General features: G+C 40.4%; 1 protein-coding gene across 18 annotated transcripts in view; it reads right to left on the bottom strand.

Annotated features, from left to right (window-relative positions):
• Pbrm1 (polybromo 1) overlaps positions 1 to 24,172 on the bottom strand; it is a 123,580-nt gene that overhangs the window by 97,453 nt on the left and 1,955 nt on the right. For 9 of the 18 annotated variants that reach the window (XM_045135496.1, XM_045135502.1, XM_045135504.1 and 6 more), the window contains exons 2-9: positions 22,737 to 22,822; positions 22,237 to 22,376; positions 21,745 to 21,868; positions 19,829 to 19,981; positions 17,552 to 17,649; positions 14,532 to 14,679; positions 5,184 to 5,327; positions 2,080 to 2,196 (exon numbers count right to left, since the gene is read on the bottom strand). In XM_045135496.1, coding sequence (XP_044991431.1) covers positions 2,080 to 2,196; positions 5,184 to 5,327; positions 14,532 to 14,679; positions 17,552 to 17,649; positions 19,829 to 19,981; positions 21,745 to 21,792 — 708 coding nt within the window. In that variant the 5' untranslated portion in view covers positions 21,793 to 21,868; positions 22,237 to 22,376; positions 22,737 to 22,822. The remainder of the gene's footprint in view (positions 1 to 2,079; positions 2,197 to 5,183; positions 5,328 to 14,531; positions 14,680 to 17,551; positions 17,650 to 19,828; positions 19,982 to 21,744; positions 21,869 to 22,236; positions 22,377 to 22,736; positions 22,823 to 24,172) is intronic. The other 9 variants (XM_045135498.1, XM_045135503.1, XM_045135505.1 and 6 more) reach the window with 3 other exon arrangements.

Genomic DNA, 24,172 nt, shown 5'->3' with positions numbered 1-24,172 from the left:
TTGACATACAGAGAAAAATACCTGAATCCTTCAGAATGCCTTTCACATTCTTTACCTTCGGGCTCTCCTTCAAGTTTAGTTCCTTGGAGTAACAAAAATTGACCAAAAGACAAAGGCTATTTTTTTCAGGTTCCAGAGGTTCAGGAGATGTTAGGCTCTACTTCCTAATGCCCCTCTGCCCCTAGCCGTCAAAATTCCACTGTCCACAGTTTTAACTGTTCTAGGTCCCTTGCATAAGATAACCCATAGAGCCTTCTGTGACTAGCTCACTCACTGCAGACATTTAGCATCCATCTGTGGGCATGTGTCAGAATTTCTTTTTATTTTTTGAGGTAGGGTCTTGCTCTAGCTCAGGCTGACCTGGAATTCTCTATGTAGTCTCAGACTGGGCGTGAACTCACGGCGATTGTCCTACCTTTGCCTCCTGAGTGAGCGCTGGGATTAAAGATGTGCCACTATGCCTGGAATAATTTCTTTTCTTTTTTTTTTTTTTTAAGGCTGAATAATATACTGTCATTTGTACATACATTTTACTGAGCCAGTAATCTACCAAAGGGCATTTACAGGTTGTTTCGCACAGTAACTCTTCAATGATAAGATATGTCCCCAAAATTAAATGGCTATAAAAGAAACTCTTGGCTTAGGGGACAGGATGAAAGGAAGATAAACTTTTCCTCTCCTAAGTCTCCTTCTTTTCCTGGCATTGGAAAATAGACAGATTGTGAACACTTCTACCTAAAAAGAGGTTTTCTGGACAAGTCAGACCTTTTTAAGGTACCAGACCCTACTCTAGCATCACATCCAAGAGATAATTAACATCACACCAAATATGACTCCCATTAATTGCCTCACACATTGCAAAAATACATAGCACTGGCATTCTTATATGAATCTGAGGCCAGCCTGGGCTAGACAGAGACCCCATCTAAAACACCAAATAAAATTTGGGGCTAGGGAAGATGGCTCAGGGGTTCAAGGTTCTTGCTTACAAAGTTGGCTAGCCTAGGTTTGATTTCTCAGTGCCCACATAATGCCAGATGGACTAAGTGGCACATGCATCTGGAGTTCATTTGCAATAGCAAGATGCCCTCCTTCCTTCTCTCTCTGCTCACAAACAAATAAAAGTATTTTTTAAAAACATAGCTGGGCATGGTGGCGCATGCCTTTAATCCCAGCACTCGGGAGGCAGAGGTAGGAGAATCACTGTGAATTCAAGGCCACCCTGAGAGTACACAGTAAATTCTAGGTCAGCCTGGGCTACAGCGAGACCCTACCTCAAAAAACAAAACAAAACAAAACAACAACAACAAAAAAGCTGGACATGATGGTACACACCTTTATTCCCAGCATGTAGGAGGCAGAGGGAGGAGGATTTCTGTGAGTTCAAGGCCACCTTGCATTACAGCGAGATCCTACCTCAAACATCAAAAACAAGGGCTGAAGAGATGGCTTAGTGGTTAAAGCACTTGCCTGCAAAGCCTAAGGACCCATGCTCCACTCCCTAGGTTCCACGTAAGCCAGACACACAAGGTGACCCATGTGCAAGGTTACGCGTGTGCACAAGGTGGCGCACCCATGTGGAGCTTGACTGCAGTGGCTGGAGGCCCTGCGGCACAAATTCTTTTTCTCTTTTATAAAAAAAAAAAAAAAAAAAACCCAAACAAAAACAAAACAAAACAAAAGAATGAGGACCACACCTGTGGCCCTCCCTGTCACTCATAATAATTATTTATTTATTTATTTTGGTTTTTCGAGGTAGGGTCTCACTCTAGCCCAGGCTGTCCTGGAATTCACTAAGTAATCTCAGGGTGGCCTTGAACTAACAGCGACCTCCTACTTCTGCCTCCCGAGTGCTGGGATTAAATGAGTGTGCTACCACGCCTGGTATTCATAATAATTTTTAAAAAACCAACCTCTGGTCAAGCAAAATGACAAACTTTGTTTTTTTGTGTTTGCTGCTGAGGCCACGAAAATCTCTTGGCTGCCTCCAATGCTACCTCATTTCATTTACTAATAACTAATTAAATTCTTAAAGTATTTAAAAATATACTTTCACCTGTTGTTAATCCTATCACTTACCACTTTGGAAGGCAGTTTCTGAAACAGTTCACTAATGAGCCGTCCTGATGGATTTGTGGCTACAACTATGGCTTCAAGAAGCTGTTCCAGGATCTCCTTCAGGTAACTTGGAGAAGACTAGTGGGCAAGGAAATGGATAAAAAGTCCTTTGTGATAGAAATCAGTGAGTACAAGCCAAATATTAAACAGCTTCCAAGATTGTAAAGCTAATTCAGAAGAGCAACTTCCAAACAGCATTTACCCTAAGTTAAATTTTACTACGTCAGAAATGCTCTGATGAGTGACATGGGGTTATACCCTAAAATGGCCTACATGGAAGTAATAAGACTCCTTATATTATTTCTGTAATTAAATCCCTCTGATCAGGTCCTTCATAGAGCTTTATTTCACTATAAAAGCAAAAGTTTCACCACTATGTGTATGAATAATGGAAACTCAAATCCTTTTAGGAACTGAGCAACTGATCTAAAGAAAACATGCCCCATAATACTTAGCCATTTCTACATTTCTGTTCATATCAAGTCACGATATTTCACAACAAGGACTGTATAGGAAGAGCTGACTCTGCATGCTATCAACCACAGAATGTGCATTGATTAAGACTCACAATTGAATTCAAGTCATGTCAAAAGTGAATGGAGGGCCAGGCGTGGTGGCGCATGCCTTTAATCCCAGCACTTGGGAAGCAAGAGATGGGTGGAGCACCATGAGTTCGAAGCCACCCTGAGCCTACACAGTGAGTTCCAGGTCAGCCTGGACTAGAGTGATACCCTACCTCAAAAAACCAAAAAATAAATAAATAAAAATCAGTGAATGGAGGGCTGAAGAGATGGCTCAGCAATTAAGGCACTTACCTGCAAAGACAAAGAACCCAGGTTTGATTACCCAGGACCCGTGTAAGCCAGATGTGCAAGGGGGTACATGCATCTGGAATTTGTTTGCAATGGCTAGAGGACCTGGCGTGCCCATTTTAACTCTCTCTCTCTCTTAAAATAAAAATTTTTTAATAAGCAAATGGAGGGCTGGACAGATGGCTTAGTGGGTAAGGTGCTTGCCTACAAAGCCAAAGGATCCCAGTTTGATTCCCCAGGTCCCACATTAGCCAGATGCACAAGGGAGCAAATGCGTCTGGAGTTTGTTTGCAGTGGCTGGAGGCCCTGGCATGTCCATTTTCTCTCTCAAATAAATAAATAAAAATATATTAAAAAAGCTAATGCAGATTAAATATACTGTTACCATTTTTGCTCTTCAGGCTGAATATCTTTCGCTTAGTTATACATACTTTAGGGCTGGTTCAACACAGGAAAGTATATGCCCCAAACACTACTGGGCTATGGAAGACCCAAGTTCTACTACAGTGAACAATGAGATTATCTCAGTCAAGGTTTGTATTATAGGATAATCCCAGCACTGGGGAGGCAGAGGCAGAAGGATCACTGTGAATTTGAGGCCACCCTCAGACTACATAGCGAATCCCAGGTCAGCCTGGGCTAGAGTAAGACCCTACCTCAAGAAAAAAAAAAACACCAAAATAAACAAACAAAAAACCTAAACAGGGGGCTGGAGAGATGGCTTGGTGCTTAAGCGCTTGCCTGTGAAGCCTAAGGACCCCAGTTCAAGGCTCGATTCTCCAGGACCCACGTTAGCCAGATGCACAAGGGGGCACACGTGTCTGGAGTTCCTTTGCAGTGGCTGGAAGGCCTGGTGTGCCCATTCTCTCTCTCTATCTGCCTCTTTCTCTCTCTGTCACTCTCAAATAAATAAATAAATAAAAAATGAACAAAAAAATTAAAAAAACCTAAACAAACAACACACACACACACACACAAAATGGTATGTCAAAGCCAAACCACATTTTAATGCAAAAGAAATAAAGATTAGGGGCTGGAGAGATGGTTTAGTGGTTGAGGTGCTTGCCTCCAAGGCCCAAGGACCCAGGTTCAATTCCTCAGGACCCACGTAAGCCAGGTGCATAAGGTGGCACAAGTGTCTGGAGTTTGTTTGCAGTGGCTGGATGCCCTGGCATGCCCTTTCTCTTTCTCTCTCTTTTTCTCTCAAATAAACAAAATAAAATAATAGTAACTAAAAAAAAGAAAGATTAGTGGTTGTCTGAAGTTTACAGAGAAGCATTGGTATTATCATCCTAATTCAGAGGCTCCTTTTTTAGTATAGTCTCAGATTTAAAGCCCAACATTAACTGCACTGAGAGGGCTCTAATATTTCAAGACTAAAATAATACCTGGCAATATGAGATGTTTAATTAATATTTAACAAACAACACACATGATATGCTCACATTTTCCAATTACCCAAATTCAAAGCCAATATCACACTCATGGATGTAGACTGAAATTCCACCTTTGTCATTTACTTCAGGACTGAAGTAGGGCATTATAGAACTTATTTCCGAAGGATGAAAATTAGGAGGCTGGGAAAATAGCTTAGTGGTTGAGGGCACTTGCTTGCAAAGTTGGCTGGCCCAGGTTTAATCCCAAACCCACCCAACCCATGTAGACTGGATGTAAGAAGTGGCAAGTGGGCCCAGGCATCTGGTGTTTATGGCTATAAGAGACCCTGGTACATACATGCATGGGTGTACACACACACAGAGACACACACATAAACAGGTAAATAAATCTAGCAAAACTGAACTAGTCCTTTATAACCAAGATTGTCTTTAAAAAACTGAGCAGGAGCCAGGTGTGGTGGTGCACACCTTTAATCCCAGCACTTGGGAGGCAGAGGTAGGGGGACTGCCATGAGTTCAAGGCCACCCTGAGATAACAGAGTTAATTCCAGGTCAGCCTGGACCAGAGTGAGACCCTACCTCGAAAAACCAAAAAAAAAAAAAAAAGAAAACCTGAGCAGGAAACATGCATTAATGTAACAGCAATTCATTAAAACAACAACAACAAAAAAAAAAACCAACAAAACCCCACACATGGCACACACTGAACAAGATATTCAAGATCACTGAACTGGAGCGAGGCTCTCTGGCTTCAAGCTTACTCACTTCCCTGTTACCAATGCCACAGCACACAAGCCAGGCTCCTCACACTGTCCCAGACAGACGCTATCTGTGCTAGTTTGAGCTTCATACTTACTCCTTCAGTCACTGTGCCCTGATTGTCTTGCCCATCTTCATCATCATCTTCATCATCTGCTTCTCCTTTCTGAACAAATTCATTTCTTGTTCGAAGGTATAAATCCCAGAGTTTGCAAGCAGCTTTATATTCAGGAGAATCTGGCTGCACATAAGAAAGAAAGAGACAAGGAATTAAATAATCACTTTGGCATTTTATTGTTTGTTTGTTTTTTGAGGGCAGGATACAGCTCTAGTCCAAATGACCGGGGATTTGCTACATTGTCTCAAGGCTGGCCTTGAACTCACAGTGATCCTCCTACCTTTGTCACTGGAGTGCTAGAATTAAATCATGTGCCACAACGCCTGGCTACTTTTTTTTTTTTTTTTTTTTTTGCAAGAGTATGATGTGTGGTGTAAGCATGTGTGTATCTCATGCATCAATATGCTGAGGTCACAGAAGACCATCAGATATCCTTCTCTTATTGCTCATCTGCATGTTATGCTGTCAGCAAGCTCCAGTGATGGTGTGGTCTGAAAGAGATGGCTAAGCGGGTAAGGAGCTTGCTGGCAAAGCCAAAGGACCTCAGTTCTATTCCCTGGGACCCATGTAAGACAGATGCACAAGGTGGCACATGTACCTGGAGCTCATTTGCAGTGGCTGGAAGCCCTGGCATACCCATTCTCTTTCTTGCTATCTCACTCTGCCTCTTTTCCTCTCAAATAAATTCCTATTTCTGAAGTGAAATTTTCTAACAAAAATAATGAATGTAATATTTTTAAAAAATAGAAAAAGGGCAGGAGAGATGGCTTAGTGGTTAAGGCACCTGCCTGTGAAGCCTAAGCACTCATGTTTGGCTCTCTAGATTCTATGTAAGCCACACATACAAGGTGACCCAAGTGTACAATGTTATGCATGCACACAAGATGGCACATCTTGTTACTGGAGTTCAATTACAGTAGCTGGAGGTTCTGGCATGCCGATTCTCTTTCTCTTGCTCACAAAAAAATTGCAGAAAAATTAGAATAAATCCTTAAAATGTATCTATGAATTAGCAATGAAGATTAAAAGCATTCATAAAAGGAATGATAGGCTGCAGAAATGACTCAAGGTTAATGATGCCCGCAAAGCTTGATTACCTGGGTTCAATTCCTCAGCACCCACATAAAGTCATGAATGAGTCAGACTTGCAGCAGCAAGAGACCCTGTCTCAAAGAAGATGGAGCACAGACAACTGCTCTGACCTCCACATATGTAACCACACAAACACACAAATACGTAAAAAGTTAAAAAAAGAAAAAAGGGGGCCTGTAGGGATGGCTTAGCGGTTAAAATGCTTGCCCCAAAGCCAAAGGACTCTGGTTTGATTCCCCAGGACCCACGTAAGCCAGGTGCACAAGGTAGCACATGCGTCTGAAGTTCATTTTGCAGTGGCTGGAAGCCCTGGTGCACCCATATTCTCTCTCTCCCCCCCTCTTTCTCTCAGCTTCGTGCCTTCTCTCAAATAAATAAATTAGTAATAATAATAAATAAAGGAGTGAAAATGAGACTCAGAGCTGCAATAATGGGAAACAAATGAGGCTTTCCTTATCAATCGAAGAACTTTAAAAATCATAATAAATCAGAGAACAGAAAGACAGAAACAGACCCATGAACACAGAAATGAAAACAGCACCAACACTACAGAGAAATGCACAGAGAATGGTGTTGGGTTACACTTGTAATTAAAACTAGATGACAAGTAGAATAGATTACTAGGGGGTGGAAAGGCCCAAGTAAGGTCAGGGGAAGAGACTTAGTATAGGAAGGGTAAGGGAGGGTTAATCAAAATTTAAGAGGGTATAACTAAGCTGTATGGTAATGACTTTTTTGGATAATGGCACATCCAGAAGCCACAGAATGTTACCAGAAAACTTTCAGTGCCAGAGATACCTTCCAGTCAGTTCTTGGCCAGGGAGGTACCTGATGCCCCCAAAACATTATAGACCATTGCCAAGGTTCTTGGTTTCCTAGCAGGAATAGATGGCAAGACCCTATTGCCGAAGACCCCACATGTTTGGGCTGCAAGGTCACTGAGAAATCTTGTTGGAGCTGAGGTGAAAACCTCTTCTGTGTAGACCAGCTGACAGAAAGCTAGAAAATGGTATGCTACATGAAGCTCCATGAGAGAGAGAGAAATCACCAGTGGAGATAGACAAAAGTAGACACTGCAAGCCTTAAGTTTGGTCAGCCAGGCCAAATGAGCAAATAGGTGCAATAGTGGCATGTCTGTTATGGGGGAAGCCAACTACTCTCTAATTAGACTGGAGGCCCACTCCGAGAGGTAATACCTGCCTGATACAGAAAAACCTATGACAGGGGAAGTCATGAACCCCAGGGGTTTAAATGCCTGCTGGTGTCTGGCTACATGCATCTGTTATGCTCATCAAACTTCCCAGTAAACACTTTTCTTAATGTTCATACCCATATATTAATGCTCACTCATTTATGGTTACAGAAACTTAATACTTTTTAGATGGTGGTGACCTCTGGATAACTCAAAAGGTACTACAGCGCTGAGAAGAAGTGACAGAGTGCTCAGCACTACAATATCTCTATCACACCTTCCAAGGTTCAGGGTCCATTGCAGAAGAGGTGACAGGAAGAATGTAAGAGCCAAAGGAAGGGTAGGAATCCTTACAATGCACTCTTCCAGCCACAAAATGGCCCGGATATCCATGACCTCCCAGTGCCTGACACTACCTACACAAGACCATCAAAATAGGAGGAAAAGATGATGACATCAAAATAAAAGAGAGAGCTGGAAGGATGGCTTAGCCTTTAAGGCGTTTGCATGCAAAGCCAAAGGACCCAGGTTCAAGTCCCCAGGACCCATGTAAGCCAAATGCACAAGGGAGTGCATGCATTTGGAGTTCATTTGCAGTAGCTGGAGGCCCTAGCACCCACTCTCTTTCTCTACCTATTTCTGTATCTCTCTCTCAAATAAATAAATATAAATATAAATATTTAAAAAAGAAAAAAAAGAGACTGATTGAGAGAGGGAGGGGATATGAGGGGGAGTGGAGTTGTGAAGGGAAAATGTGGGGAGGAGAGAATCATCATGGTTTATTGTCTATAATCATAGAAGTTGTCAATAAAAAATAACTTAGGCTCCACCTTCCTAACTGAATGGTCCCCAACTCCTGGATCCTCTGCTGTGCAGGGTTCTTGTGTGAAAAGGGAGCGAGACCCAAGGAGATAAGCTAACCCGTACTTCAGCCAAGCCATAGCTAAAACAAGAATTGGGGAGATGAGCAAGAGTGTTGCTTCCATGGTGAACCAGATAATCAGCACCAGGGTGAAGGAGAGACCCTGAGGATACTCAACACTTACCAAAGCAGAGATCCAGAGGCTCCTAAGAGTTCATTACTGAAAAAGACATAAAACTCACTCACTGCTGGGCATGGTGGCGCACAGAGGTAGGAAGATCACTGTGAGCTTGAGACCACTTTGAGACTACATAGTGAATTTCAGGTCATCCTGAGCTATTGAGACCCTACCTTGAAAAACAAACAAACAAAGAAAATTTCCCCAAATTGGGAAAGAAATGCTAATGTAGATACAAGAAGCTTTTAGAACACTAAACAGACAAAGCCTGATAAGAACTTCTCCTTGCCATGTTATAATGAAACTACCAAAACACAAACCCAAGAAAATATATTGAAAGCAATTAGAGAGAAAAAGCAAGTCACCTACAAAGGCAAGTCCATCAGAATAATAGCATATTATGCAACACAAACTTTAAAAGCCAGAAGGGCTTGGAATGACGTATTCCAAGTCTGAAAGGTAACAACTGTCAAACAAATTACTTTATCCTGCAAAGCTATCTATCCAAATTGATGGAGAAGTAAGGACATTCCACAACAAAAACAGGCTAAAGGAATTTATGACAACTAAGCCATATCTACAGAAAATACTTGAAGGAATCCTTCACGTTGAAGAGAAAGTAAAACATACGCATGAGGAAATAGGAAAAAATAAACCATACTTCAATTTTAGTTAAAACAAGCAAGTAAAGGGTAAACAGGAAGCACTACAAAACAAGAAGAATGGCGGTGATAACTCTTAATATCTATGGCCTCAAAAAACCAAAAGACACAGGCTTGGAGACTGGAAAAAGGCAGGATCCTGCTGTTTGTTGCCTCCAGGAAACTCATCTCTCAATAAAAGATAGACATGGTTTTGGGCTAAAAGGATAGGAAATGGTATTTCAAGGAAATGGGCCTAGGAAACAAGCAGGCGTTGCTATCCTAATATCTGACAGGATAGACTTCAAACCAGTAATAGTGAGGAAAGATAGAGAAGGTCACTTTATACTGATTAAAGGAACACTCTAACAGGAGGACATTACAATCCTAAACATGTATGCACCTAACATGGGGGCTCCAAATTTCATCAAACAAATACTATTAGACTTAAGGTCACAGATAACACCAAACACAATTGTAGTGGGTGACTTCAATACTCCACATGCATCAATTGACAGATCATCCTGGCAAAAATAAACAGAGAGACATCTGGATTAAATGATGTCATGGAACAAATAGACCCAACAGATATTTATAGAACAGTCTCCAAAGTAGACCATATATTAGGATACAAAGCAAATCTTAACAAATATAGAAAAATTGAAATGATCCCTTGTACTCTATATGACCACAATGGAATTAAACTACAAATCAGCAACAAGAAAAACTACCAAGCATACATAAATTAATGGAGACTAAACAGTACACTATTGAATGGTGAATGAGTCATTGAAGAAATCAATAAATGCACAGAATCAAATGATGAGGAAAATGCAACATACCAAAACCTTTGAGACACAATGAAGGCAGTCCTAAGATGGAAATTTATAGCTCTAAGTGCCTATATTAAGAAATTAGAGTTCACAAGTAAACAATTTAATGCTTTACCTTAAGGCCTTGGAAAAAGAAGAACAAGGCAAACCAAAACTCAGGAGATGGGAAGAAATAATAAAAGTTAGGGCAGAAATTATTGAAATAGAACCCCCCCAAAATCCAAAGAATCAATGAAGCAAAGAGTTGGTTCTTTGAAAGGATAAACAAGATTGAAAAACCTTAGCAAATATGACCAGAAGAGAGAGGAGACAAAAATTAATAAAATTAGAGATGCAATGGATGATTTTGATTCATATGACCTACCAAAAATTAAATCAAGATGAGATACACCAATTAAATAGACCTATTACAAGTACAGAGATCCAAACAGTTTTAAAAAGTCTCTCAACTAAAAAAAGTCCAGGCCCAGATGTATTCACTGCTGAATTTTACCAGACCCTCAGGGAAGGACTAACACCATTGCTTCTCACAATTTTCCATAAAACAGAAAATGAAGGAATTCTACCAAACTCCTCTACGAAGCCAGCATCACCCTGATACCAAAACCAGACAAAGACAGAACAATCTCCCTCATAAACAGATGCAAAAATTCTCAACAAAATATTGTCAAACAGAATATAAGAATGTACCAGATTATTCACCCTGACCAAGTAGGCTTTATCCCTGAGATGCAGGAATGGTTCAACATATGCAAATTGATAAATACAATACACTATATAAATGAACTGAAGGACAAAAATCACATGATCATCTCAATAGATGCAGAAAAGGCATTCAACAATATCCAACATCCCTTCATGGTAAAAGTACTACTGAAACTGGAAATAGGAGGAACATATTTCAACATAATAAAGGTTATTTATGACAAACCTACAGCCATATTAATACTACATGGGAAAAAACATGAAGCTTTTCCACTTAATTCAGCAACAACACATGGGTGTTCACTGTCTCCTACTTTAATTTCACACAGTACTGGAAGTACTTAGCTATAGCAATAAGGCAAAAGACACCCATAAAAGGGATACAAATTGGAATGGAAGATATCATTATTTGCAGATGATATGATTCTATACATAAAAGACCCTAAAAACTCTATCAGCAAATTATTAGAGCTGATAAGTACTTTTAGCAACGTAGTAGGATAGAAAATAAACACACAGAAATCAGTGGCTTTCCAATACATTAACAACAAACATGTGAAGGATCAAATCAAAGAATCTCTCCAATTCACAAAGGCCTCAAAAAAAAAAGAAAAAAAAAAGAAAGATAAATAAAGTACCCTTGGAATAATAAACCTAACCAAGTAAGTGAAGGATTGCTACAATGAGAACTTTAAGACACTCAGGCAAAAAATTGCACCACGTTCTTGGACTGGAAGAATCAATATTGTGAAAATGTCAATCTTACCACAAAAGCAATCTATACATTTAATGCAATCCCCATTTAAATTCCAATAGCATTCTTCACAGTAACAGAAAAAAAAATACTAAAATTCATTTGGAAGCACGCATGCGCGCACACACACACCCCCCCCCTAAAATCACCAAAACAATTTTGAGCAAAAAAGTAAGGCTGATGGTATCACCATACCCGACTTTAAATTATATTACAAAGCCACAGTAACAAAAACAGCATGGCACTGGCACAAGGACAGACACATAGATCAATGGACCAGAGCAGAGGACCTAGATGTTAATCTAGGCAGCTACAGCCATCTAATTTTTGACAAAAATGCCAAAAATATTCATTGGAGAAAAGACAGCCTCTTCTACAAGTGGCATTGGGAACACTGGATATCTATATATAGAAAGATGAAAATAGATCCTTGTCTGAGTCAAATCCAAATCAATCAGGGACCTTAATATCAGACCTGAAACTCTGAAATTGCTTGAGGAAAAGGTAGAGGAAAACCCTTCAACATATTAGCACAGGTAATAAACATATTGGCATAGGAAATAAAATCACTAATCAACTACTGGAATCCCATGAAATTACAAAGTTTTTGTACAGCAAAGAACACTGTGAAAAGAGCAAAGACACAACCTACAGAATGGGAGAAAATCTTTGCCAGCTATACATCTGACAGAAGATTTACATCCAGAATATACAAAGAACTCAAAAAACAAAGTAATAAGAAATCAAAGAACCCATGGGATGGAGAGATGGCTTAGCGGTTAAGCACTTGCCTGTGAAGCTTCAGGACCCCGGTTCAAGGCTCAATTTCCCAGGACCCACGTTAGCCAGATGCACAAGGCAGCACACACATCTGGAGTTCATTTGCAATGGCTGGAGGCCCTGGTGTGCCCATTCTCTCTCTGTCCTTGCTATCTGCCTCTTTCTCTCTGTGTCTGTCACTCTCAAATTAATAAATAAAATTAAAGAAAAAAGAAATCAAAGAACCCAAATTAAAAAAAATGGGCTATGGAATTAAATAGACAGTTCTCAAAAGAAGAAATACAGATGGCATATAAACATCTAAAGAAGTGTTCTATATCCTTAGCCATCAGGGAAATTAAAACTACTTTGAGATTCCATCTCACTCCTGTCAGAATGGCTATCATCAAGAAAACAAATGACAATAAATGTTGGTGAGAATGCAGAAAAAGGGGAACCCTTCTACATTGTTGGTAGGAATGTAATCTGGTACAGCCATTGTGGAAATTAGTGTAGAGGTTCTTGAGACAGGTAAAAATAGACTTACCACATGGTCCAGTAGAGATACTTGCTCAACCATGTTTATTGCTGCTCTATTCACAATAGCTGGGAAATGGAACCAGTTTATATGTCCCTCAACTGATGAGTAGATAATGAAGATGTGGCACATTTACACAATGGAGTTCTACTCAGCAGTGAAGAAAAATGAAGTTATGAAATTTGCAGAAAAATGGATGGATCTGGAAAGGATTATACTAAGTGAGGTAACCCAGGCCCAGAAAGACAAACATCACATGTTCTCTCTCATATGTGGATCCTAGCTATAAATGTTTAAATTTTCATGTGAGCTGGAACCAAAAAATTGGTAGCAGAGGCCAGTAAGCTGGAAAAAGGCTATAAGGGAGAGAGGAGAATTAAGGGACAGGATTGTATACATGTAAGTAGAAGAACAGATTACAGGGAGTGGAATGGCCTAAGTGAGGCCAGGGGAAGAGAATGAGTAAGAGAAGGGTGGGGGGAGGCTCATTCAAAATTCAAGATATTCTGAATAAGACATATGAAAGCCAACTTTTTTGGATAATGGTGCATCCAGAAGCTATAGATTGCTACTAGAAAATTTTCAGTGCCAAGGATGGGATACCTACCAGTGAGTTGTTTGCCAAGGAGGTCCCTGCTGCCTCCAAAATATTATAGGTTATTGCCAAGGCCCTTAGTTTCCCAGAAGTAACAGATGGTAAGACCCTATTTCTGAAGACTTCACAGGTGTGGGTGGCAAGATCACTGAAAAATCAAGCTGGTGCTGGGCTCAAAGCCTTCTTCCTGTAGACCAGCCAACTGTAAGCTGGAAAAAGCTGCAGTGTATGCAGCGATATTGGAGACAGAAATCATCAGCAGTGAAAACAGTGGACACTGGAAACCTCAAGTTTGGGCAGACAGGCCAAATGCCTGAATGGGTGCAATAGTGGCATGTCTGCTCTGGGGAAAACAACTGCTCTCTAATTGGACTGAAGGCCTGCTCTGTGGGAGAGAATACATGCCTGATACTGAAAACCTATGGCAGGAGAGGTCATGAACCTTAGGGGTATAAAGCCTCTTGTCTGGGTAAATACATATATTATTTTCAACAAACTGCCCTGAAAGCACCACACTTAATGTTCATATTCATATATTAATGCTACTCTCACTTCTGGTTAGACAAGATTCTCTTTACAGATGGCGGTGACCACTGGGATGACCCAAAAGGCAACATAAACATAGTACTGAGAAGTGATGGAGGAGTGCTCAGTCCTGAAACATCTCTATCATACCTTCCAAGGCTCAGGGTGCATTGCAGAACAAGTAGTGAAAAGAATGCAAGACCAAAGGAAGGGTACCACTCCTTACAATGCAACTGTCCAGAGAGAAATTGGCCTTGATATCCATGACCTTGCAGTGCCTAGCTATACCTTCACAAGACCCTCATAATAGGAGGAAAAGACCAAGACATGAAAATAACATGGAGACTAATAGAGAGAGGGAGGCGACATGATCGAGAGCAGAGCTCTGAAGGGGAAAATGGGAGAGAGGAGGGAAATATCATGGTTTATTGTCTGTAAGTATAGAAACTGTCAATATACAAATTAAAAATAAAATAGGCAAACATGATGATATGTACCAGTAATCCTGCACGTGGAAGGCAGAGGCAGGAGGAACAGTTGTTTAGGCTAGTTGCAGCTTCAGCTATATGAGTACGATGCCAGCCTAGGGTACATGAGACTGTCTCTTAAAAAAAAAAAAAAAAGAATAACTTACAAATCTGATACTTTCTTACCTTATAATAGGCCTTTGCATTGTTAAAAAGCAGCTGGAAGTCAGCAGTCAGCAGATTAACATCATCATACTCCTCCATTTTTAGTTTCTGTTGGATTTTCATTAAGTCAATGGGCTGAGAAACCACTTCATAATAGTCTGGTTGATTTCTGTTCATATAAAAAGTTATATTTCAAAACTACTTGTGGTGCTATCCAACACTCCAATTAATAACCAAATCAGAATTTCCATTTAGACTCAGACCACTACGGGAGCTAAAAAGAGAGTAACAAAGTAATATTCTCTGTTTAAAGTTTATATTAACAATGTAAGAACCCAAGTTAACATCTGTGATCATCTTTTATATGCTAAATATAAAAGGTTCAGGGCACCAGAACGAAACCTACACCAGTGGTATCTCCTATAGAAAGACAACTTACCTTTCCTGGTGTTCAAAACTGTTTAAAACAGATACACAATTCTAAATTCTATAAACTTACAAAGTGGATCCTTTTCCACTTAAGTGACCACAGAACCTTTTCTGTCACATTATTACGTGCATAGTACTTGTACTATTTTAGAATAAAGATTAAAAAGGAGAAAGGTGAGTACTTGAGCTTAAAGTTTACTACACATGAAAGAATGTAAGATACTTTTAAACATGATGGATTATGAATAATAGACACAAAAATAGCAGTTCCAGATTCAGTGAGAGACTCCTTTTCAAGGAAATATGTGAATGTGTGATGATGAAGACTCCTAACATCCTTCTCTGGCCGTCCTAAATGCAAGAGTGAGTTATAGGTCAGCCTGGGCTAAAGTGAGACCATACCTCATAAAAAGAGGGGGGGGGGTCAGGACCCATATAAGCTAGATGCACAGGATGGCATATGCATCTGGAGTTCATTTGCAGTGGCTGGAGGTCCTGGCATGTCCATTCTCTCTTCACTCCCCCATCTCTCAAATAAATAAATAAATAAAACTAATTTTGACAAGGCGGGGTAGGCGGGAGAGATGACTTAGTAGTTAAGGCACTTGCTCGTCAAGCTAGGGACCAAGCTTTGTTTCCCAGAACCCATGTAAACCAGATGCACAAAGTGATGCATGCATATGGAGTTCATTTGTAGTGGCTAGAGGCCCTGGCACCCCCATTTTCTCTCTCTCTAATCAATCAATTAATCAATCAAAAAAACTATAGAAAAAGAATATAGGCCTAGAGAGACAGTGCTTGCTGAATTAGCATGAACACTTCAGTTCCATCTCCATCATACACATAAAAAGCCAAACATGGCTGTGCATGCTTGTAATTCTAGCACTGAGGGTAGGGGGCAATATTTGCTAGGGCTTGCTGGTCAGCCAGTCAAACTAAAAAATGGTGAGCTCCAGGTTCAGTGAGAGACCCTATTTCAAGGAAGAAAGACAGAAGGGCAGCAGAAGAGAACACCAGATGTACTTCTCTGGCCTCCTTACACATGGGTGCACCTATCTGCATATACAAAGGCACATATACTACATATCACACAGAAAAATAAAAGATAAATACTGCATCATTGTAGTTGAGGTTATCTAATGTAGTAATATTCATAGAAACAGAAAGTAAAATGGTGGTTACCATGAACTGTTAATGGGGAGGAATAAGGAGTTGTTGCATGGTACAGTGTGGAAAGGAAAGTTTTGTAGGCTGTTGCACAGCAATTCTATGTGTCAATACTCATTGAGCTATATATTTGAATTTTTTTTTTTTTTTTTTTTCCGAGGTAGGGTCTTGCTCTAGCCCAGGCTGACCTGCAGTTCACTATGTAGTCTCAGATTGGCTTCAAATTCATGGCCATTCCCCTACCTCTGCCTCCTGAGTGCTAGGATTAAATGTGTGTGCCCCCCCGCCTTTTAATACAATTAAACAATTTCCTCAGGGGCCAGAGAGATAATTCAGTGTTTAAGGGACTTGCCTGCAAAGTCCAAACACCCAGGTTCAATTCCCCAGCACCCACATAAAGCCAGATACACTAAATGGTAATGCATGTAGAGTTCATTTGCAGTGGCTAGAGGTCCTAGTGGGCCCATTCTCTGTTTCTCTCTCTGCTTACAAATAAACAAACAAAAATATGAAAAAAAATTTCCTCAAGAGGCTGAGGTAGGAGGATCATAGAGAGTTTGAGGCCAACCTAGAGCTTAAAGTGTGAGTTCTAGGTCAACCTGGGCGAGAGTGAGAGCCTAACTAAAAAAAAAAAAAAAAAAAATTGGTTCCCTGGACTGGACTGCAGGCAGCAGCCTTTAGCAACTTTGGATGACGCCTTTGGTTAGAGAAGCTTCTTTGGGTAGATGGTGGTGAGTACTGGGGAGACTTACTAGCCAAAGTGCCAAGAGTAAGTGAATGTTGAGTTCTCAGCCTCTGAGATACTCCAAGACTCAGGGAACATTGGGGAAGAGCAGGTGAAAAGAACGTAAGAGCCAGAGGTCAAGAGGGGTGCTTTGGGACACTCTCTTCCAGATAATAAAGTGACTATTATGTTTTGGCCTCCTAGAAATTGTTGCTACCTCCACAAGACCTCCAAAAACCAAAATCAAGTTATTAAAATAAAAGAAGGTCTAGTTGGAAAAAAGGAGTTCAGTAAAGGGAACAAGGTGGAGGGGGGGAGGGAAAAGAAGGTATTAGGAGGGGATTATGACCAAATTATGTTATCTTTATGTATAAAAATTGTCAATAGTAAGTTATTTTTTATTGTTGTTTTTTATTTCGAGGTAGGGTCTTACTCTAGTCCAAGCTGACCTGGAATTCACTATATAGTCTCAGGGTGGCCTTGAACTCATAGTGATCCTCCTTCCTCTGCCTCCTGGGTACTGGGATTAAAGGCGTGCACCACCACACCTGGCTGCATTAATATATCTTATTAAAAAAAAAAAAAAGTAAAACTGAGAAGTTAAAATTGAATCTCAGAATTATTAAAGCTATTTATTTTAGAGGAAAATTCTGTTACCAAACACTCTGAATATTGACTCTGGATCAAATCCTCCCATTGTACTGCTGAGTTTTCAACTCACCTTCGCTTTGGTGCCCTAATGAAGAGTTCACAGAGGAGTCTGCCCTGCTCATCTTTATAGTCTCGGATGGTGTTATAGAGTTCATGACACACAGCAATCTACACAAAGAAATAAGAAAAATTACTAACAATGTCAACAGAAAACCAATGTAAGCACAAGAGTTATCACTATTTTCTAACAGAAACATTTTCAAAAAAAGGAAAGAGTTAAGAAAAAAGATGAAGCCAGTGTCCCCTTGCCATTGTTTGGCATACTCTCCTGTTGCTATTGACCACCTTATGATGGCCAGGGGGTGATGTCCACCCTCTGCTCATGCCATTATTTTCCCTGTCATTTTGGAGCTTCCCTTTGAGACTGTAAGCCAAAATAAACCCTCCCCCCCCAAAAAAAGAAAAAAGATGAATTTCTAAGCTAAGAGATGGGACCACAAATTTAACAGATGTTAGTAGGATCTCTCCTTTAAAATAATGTAATTTGGGAGCTGAGGAGATGGCCAAGTGGTTAATGGCAAAGGCTACTGGCCGAGGCTCAATTGCCCAGCTCCTATGTGTAGTCAGATGCACACAGCGGCTCATGCATCTGGAGCTTGTTTGCAGCCCTGGTGCCTCTCTCTATCATGAGAAAAAGATTAGGCCAGGAGTGGGGGGGCACACCAGTACTCAGGAAGCTGAGGTAGGATGATAGCTGTGAGTTCAAGGCCAGCCTGAGACTACATAGTGAATTCCAGGCCAGCGTGGTCTAGAGTAAGGTACTACCTTGAAAAGCAGAAACAAAACAAAACAAAACAAGAAAAGCTCCACATACATATATTTAAAAAATGTAATTTGTGACAGGCAGGAGGAGCACTCTAAATTTGAGACTAGTCTGGTCTACACAGTGAGCTCCAAGCCAGCGAGGAATACAAAGTAAGATCCTGTCTCAAAAATAACAACAAAAACCCTAAAACAAAAACAAATGACTCATTGGGTAAAATGCTTGCTGTGCCCTGGGTTCAGATCTTTAGCACCTGTGTAAAATGCTAGGTATGGCGCTTGCACACCTATAATCCCAATGCTGAAGAGGTGTGTGATGGCTGGCTTGCCTAGCTCAATCAGTGAGCTACAGTTCAGTGAGATCCTGTCTCAAGAAAATAAAGTAGAAAAACAGTAGAAGACATCCAATGTTGACCTCTGACCCCCTAGCCCATGTATACATGTGAATGTATCCACACAAATTTACTATAGACACACACAAATACCAAAATAAATAAAATGGAAAAATAACCTATTTGAGTTCCTGTATCTTTCATTAGATTTGTGCTACTGATTCCCTCTTCTACCCGGTGCTAGAATTATAGGATTATACCGCATCTGGCTCTGATTTTCTTTTAAACTAAGGTCATTCTTATTTATAATTATCTAATAAGCTGGGGCATGGTGGAGCACATTTGGAATGCTTGTACTCAGGAGGCTAAGGCAGGAAGATTGTATATTCAAGGCCACCCTGGAGTACATAGTAAGACACTATTGCAGGAAAAAGAAACCTACAAATAAACAGCAACCAACAAAACGGCTTTATATTGCACAGAAAATAGACTCCTGCAGCTAGGAAGGTTGCTCAGTGGTTAAAGGCATTTGCTTGCAAAGCCTCCCAGAAAGATGACCACATAAGCAAGTATCTGGTGTTTATTTGCAGCAGCAAGAAGCCTTAGCACAGATACACACCAATACAAAATAAATAAAAATTTGTAAAAAGTCTAAATTCCTAACAAGGCCTATGAAGGACCATTTTCCTGAAATGGTCCCCAGAACCTCTGCAGCATTGGTACCTTCTCATCATAAGATAATCTTCCAAAGGAGGCAAGACAAAATAGCCCAAATCACAATCTTTTTGTCTGATCACTTATTGCTAGTCAATGGTACTTCCTTATGATTTGTTCACTTGTCTATATTTCACATTGAAGCTGAGGTCCATGTGAAAAATGAGCTACCCTCATACATGACCATATCCTAATTACCAAACAGCCCCATCATATGCCAGGCACACACTTACTTATGGAATGAATACACAACATGGCACACTTATTTATATTCTTACATTTGAAACTATTTATTTGCTGTTTCAAAATATTAAACTATACTACGAAGACTTTGGTTAAATATATGCTTTTAGTAGGAGATAAGTTAAACCCATTAAAACCAAAGGAAAAAAAGAAGGTCTTCCACCTCAATCACTCCACTAAGATTCAGGCAAATCATGGTAAAAGCAGGCAGAAACCATGTAACCCCAGCTACTCACGGGATCTACAGTTGGAAGACTGGAAAGTCTCCTTCTTTTCCTGCTCGGGCCTGGTGCAGGCACAGAATGGTGCCCGTCGTCAAAGTCCCCACTGACACTGCTGGAAGGGGAGGTAGCTCTTCTTCTCTTGGAACCCATGGAATCCAACTTCTTCTATAAGACATAATTAGCTAAGTTTTATATTTAATCATTAGCTCTGCCACCAAACCCTCAGCTGGTCAGATACCATAAGCCTATGGTTCATTCAGGAGGCTATTTAAACTGTTCCAGGGGAGTCTAACTAGCTGTAAGTTCACTGTAAATTTACCTCAATGTTTTAGCCTTGTACTTGTCAGAATGCTACACTAATTATTTTGATAGGAAAACTGCAACAGTATTTACTTGTGTACCAGTAATTCTGAATGATTTAACTACTTCTTCCCCAGATTTATCCTGGAGGGGCATGTCTCAATCCAAGTGTAGTTTTTGAACTGCACTAGAGGCACTGATCTCTAAACCCCGAGGCAGCCAGGCACACCTATCTACTTTCCTGTCCACTCACACTTCTGACCCTTACCCATGATGTAAACAAAAGCTAAGGAGCAATGCCCAAGGCCAAGAAACAGTGGAAGAAAACCTAGGAGAGAACTGTAACCTTTCTAGTACTGTAAATGTGCCCTGAAGATACATTCTGAAAATGAGGGTTTTTTTTCCATTCAAAGGAGATCCACAAGATATACCTCTGCAAAGCAGTGTGACTCTGTCATACTTTGGTAGAAATAGCAAACTGTTTTGAACTCCTTCCTCTTCGTTTTCAGTTATATAAGATACTCTATAGCTACCAATTTGGAAAACAGCTTTAGGCCTCACTAGATGATCTGGAAGAGAACCTCATCAATGAGCTTTTAGGTCCCATGTGGACATTTTAATTTTCTTTCTTTCTTTTTTCTTCTCAAGGTAGGGTCTCACTCTAGCCCAGGCTGACTTGGAATTCACTCTGTAGTCCCAGACTGGCCTCAAACTCACAGCAATCCTCCTACCTCTGCCTCCCAGGTGCTGGGATTAAAAGCATAAGCCACCACACCTGGCTCCCTGTGGACATTTTAGAGGCACATAGATATTTATTCTATTCAGGCTAGTGCTGGGAATTGAGCTTAGGGCTTCACGCATGGTAGGCAAAAGCTCTACCACTAAGCTTTATTCCAAGTTCATAGAAAGTATACTTGGCCAACTTTACAAGTGTGTACAGTGGGCTATAGCATTGAAGTGCAAGCACTGAACTGATCCCTACACTGCTGCAGACAGCACACAGACCCAAGGAAGTCTTATGATGCTATGTCATTTTAGAACTACACCAAGCAATGTTAGCTAAAAGAAACAACAGATCTTAGTTTTACTCATCAACATTTGATTTCAGCAAGTTAAGACACTTGTAGCTGAGTTAACAGAACAGCAAAGCACTGGCTGCCAGTAGTACAGAGAGAAAAGCTGGAAATCTGCAAGACAAGGAAACAAACAAAAATCTGGGCAAGTGACTAAAAAACAAGGAATCTACTATCTATCTCTTCCTTGGAACTGTAGTCCACACTGTTTAAAATAGAACCTGTTGTGATTATGTTCTCTTGTCTATGCTTTGGTTGTGTTACCATATGTGTTATGTGAAACTGGCTAAATGCTTACAGAAACTTGGACCGGGGTCAGTCAAGTTTTTTGTTGTTGTTCACTTTATAAAAGACTGATAAGCTGGTCACAACTCCTTCATTTAAAGAAATTAAGTACTAATTCTTATAAACAAGCTGTATCAAGAATACAGGTAAATTTGAAGAGCATGGGAGGGACTTTTCTATAGGAAGAATAACAAAAATTTAAGAGTCCTGGAAGGGAAAAAGCAAAGGACAGACAGAAAAGGGAAAGGGTGAAGATGATCAGAAATTTACCAGCTTTACCAGAGCACAACCAGCGCCTCGAAAGGCCAGTCTCCTCATTATGTCTGAAGGCCAGCTGAAGCCAGGGAGAGAAGGCAGGGCTTCAGAAATGCTTATTCAGTTAGTATATTCAAAACTGAAAGAGAAGAACAAGGCAGAGAAAAGGGAAATAGAAAAGGTCAGATGGAGTATAAAGGAGTATGAGTAGATAGGAAACACTGAAATAGAACTGATAAAGATGGAGAAAACAAGCTGGGCATGGTAGCGCACGCCTTTAATCCCAGCACGGGGAGGCAGAGGTAGAAGGATCACAGTGAGTTCAAGGCCACCCTGAGACTACATAGTAAATTCCAGGTCAGCCTGAGCCAGAGTGAGACCCTACCTCGAAAAACAAACAAAAGACAGAGAAAACAGGCATATCAGTTCTCTTGACATTTCTTCCACTTAAAAGCCAAATGTTTTCATTTGCTTAAAGAAATCTCACTGCAGTTTCTCTTTACTCACATGGAAGGACTGTCAATTCCAGGAATGAAGCATGCCTGCCCAACTGCCCCCTAGTCAATAAGAGCAGATCTCAATCACAGAGCTGGAATGGAGAGTGCACACATGTGGGAGGCTCACATGTGACACCAAGTGTTGGCAAGCTGGAACAAACCGAAAATGGCTCATGAAAGCAACATCTAGAAAATTCTTCCATCCCCCCACACAAGATTCAGTAATACACATTTCTTTCCAAAAGTCCTATTTGCATTGGACTGTAGTCATCACATGCTAAAAAGTTTACCTGGGCTTTATTTTTTTTTTTAAGTCTTCCATTATTTTGGCAGTTCAAAATCACTTTTTATAAATACACCGGAGACCAAATGACCAAAACAAACAAAACTACCGGTGGGCGTATAAAATTTAGATGATATAATAGCCCAAATCCTTGAATCACGGACATGTAAAATGAACATTTGGAAACATACAACCTGGTCTGAGGTGAAAGAAGCAACAGAACCTACACTCAGATGATTCCGTGTCCAGATCTTCCACCTGTAGCGATCTGTTTGATGTTCCCTGAGTCAGTCTCTCAGATCTGCTTCTTTATCTTTAATAGGAAAACAGCAAAGTGTATTTATATCCTTTGGTTTGTTTCCAAGAAACTAAATAAAATCACTTTAAAATAGCAAAGCACAACTTGAAACTTCAATGCCCTGCACACAACAACAGGGTTCTTTCATTTGTTGCCGATAGATTATGTACTGTAGAATAGTGGTGGCTATGGATGATGCTCAATTGATCTTCAAAAAATATTTTTACTTATTTGAGAAAAACAGAAATAATGGGGACACCAGGGCTTCTAGCCACTGCAAAAGACCTTCAGGAGCATGTGCTACCTTGTGCATCTGGCTTTCGTGGGTCCTGGAGAATCAAACCTGGTTTCTTTGGCTTTGCAGGCAAGCACCTTAACTGCTAAGCCATCTCTCCTGACCAATTTATCTTTCTTTTAATTTTAAATATTTGCTTTTTATTTGTTTGTGTAAGTGTGCATCAGGATCTCTTGCCTCTACAAATGGATGCCTGTCTGGCTTTATGTGGGTACTGGTGAATTGAACCAAAGCTATCACACTTTGCAAAGAAGTGCCTTTAACAACTGAGCTATCTACCCAGCCCCTCAATTTATCTTTTTAATAAATGCATTGAAAGTACATGTAAGTAAGACCTTTAAAATAAAAGTTTGTATAGGGCGGGAGGGATGGCTTAATGGTCAAGGTGCTTGCTTGCAAAGCCAAAGGACCCAGGTTTGACTCCCCAGGACTCTCATAAGGCAGATGCAGAAGGTGGCACATGTGTCTGGAGTTTGTGTGCAGCAGCTGAAGTCCTGGCATGTCCATTCTCTCTCTCTTTGCCTTTCTCTCTCTCAAATAAATAAATAAATAAATAAATAAAATACTAAAAAGTTTGGGTTGGAGAGATAGCTTAGCAGTTAAGGCACTTGCCTGTGAAGCTTAAGGACCTAGGTTTCATTCTCCAGGTTGCACATTAAGAAAGATGCATAAGAGCGGTGCATGTGTTTGGAGTGGTTAGAAGCCCTGGTGCACCCATTCTCTCTGTGTCTCTAATATAGAAAAAAAAAAGTTCGTATAGCTCGAAAAAGGTCTTTAAGCATCTCTTCAGCAATTCTTTCTTTTTTTAAATGAAAAAAAAATTTAATTTTTTTATTTGCAAGCAGACAGACAGATAGATAGAGAAAGGGCATGCCAGGGCCTCTAGCCACTGCAAATGAACTCCAGACATATGTGCCCTTTGTGTATCTGGCTTATGTGGGTCCTGGAGAATGAAACCCAGGTCCTTAGGCTTCACAGGCAAAGGAAGCCCGGGTCCTTTGGCTTCACAGGCTAATACCTTAACCGTTAAGCCATCTCTCCAGCCCTCTTCAGCAATTCTTTATTCATGA

Source organism: Jaculus jaculus, chromosome 16, assembly GCF_020740685.1.
Source record: "Jaculus jaculus isolate mJacJac1 chromosome 16, mJacJac1.mat.Y.cur, whole genome shotgun sequence".
Lineage (NCBI taxonomy): Eukaryota > Metazoa > Chordata > Mammalia > Rodentia > Dipodidae > Jaculus > Jaculus jaculus.
This window is presented reverse-complemented; position numbering and strand designations above follow the sequence as displayed.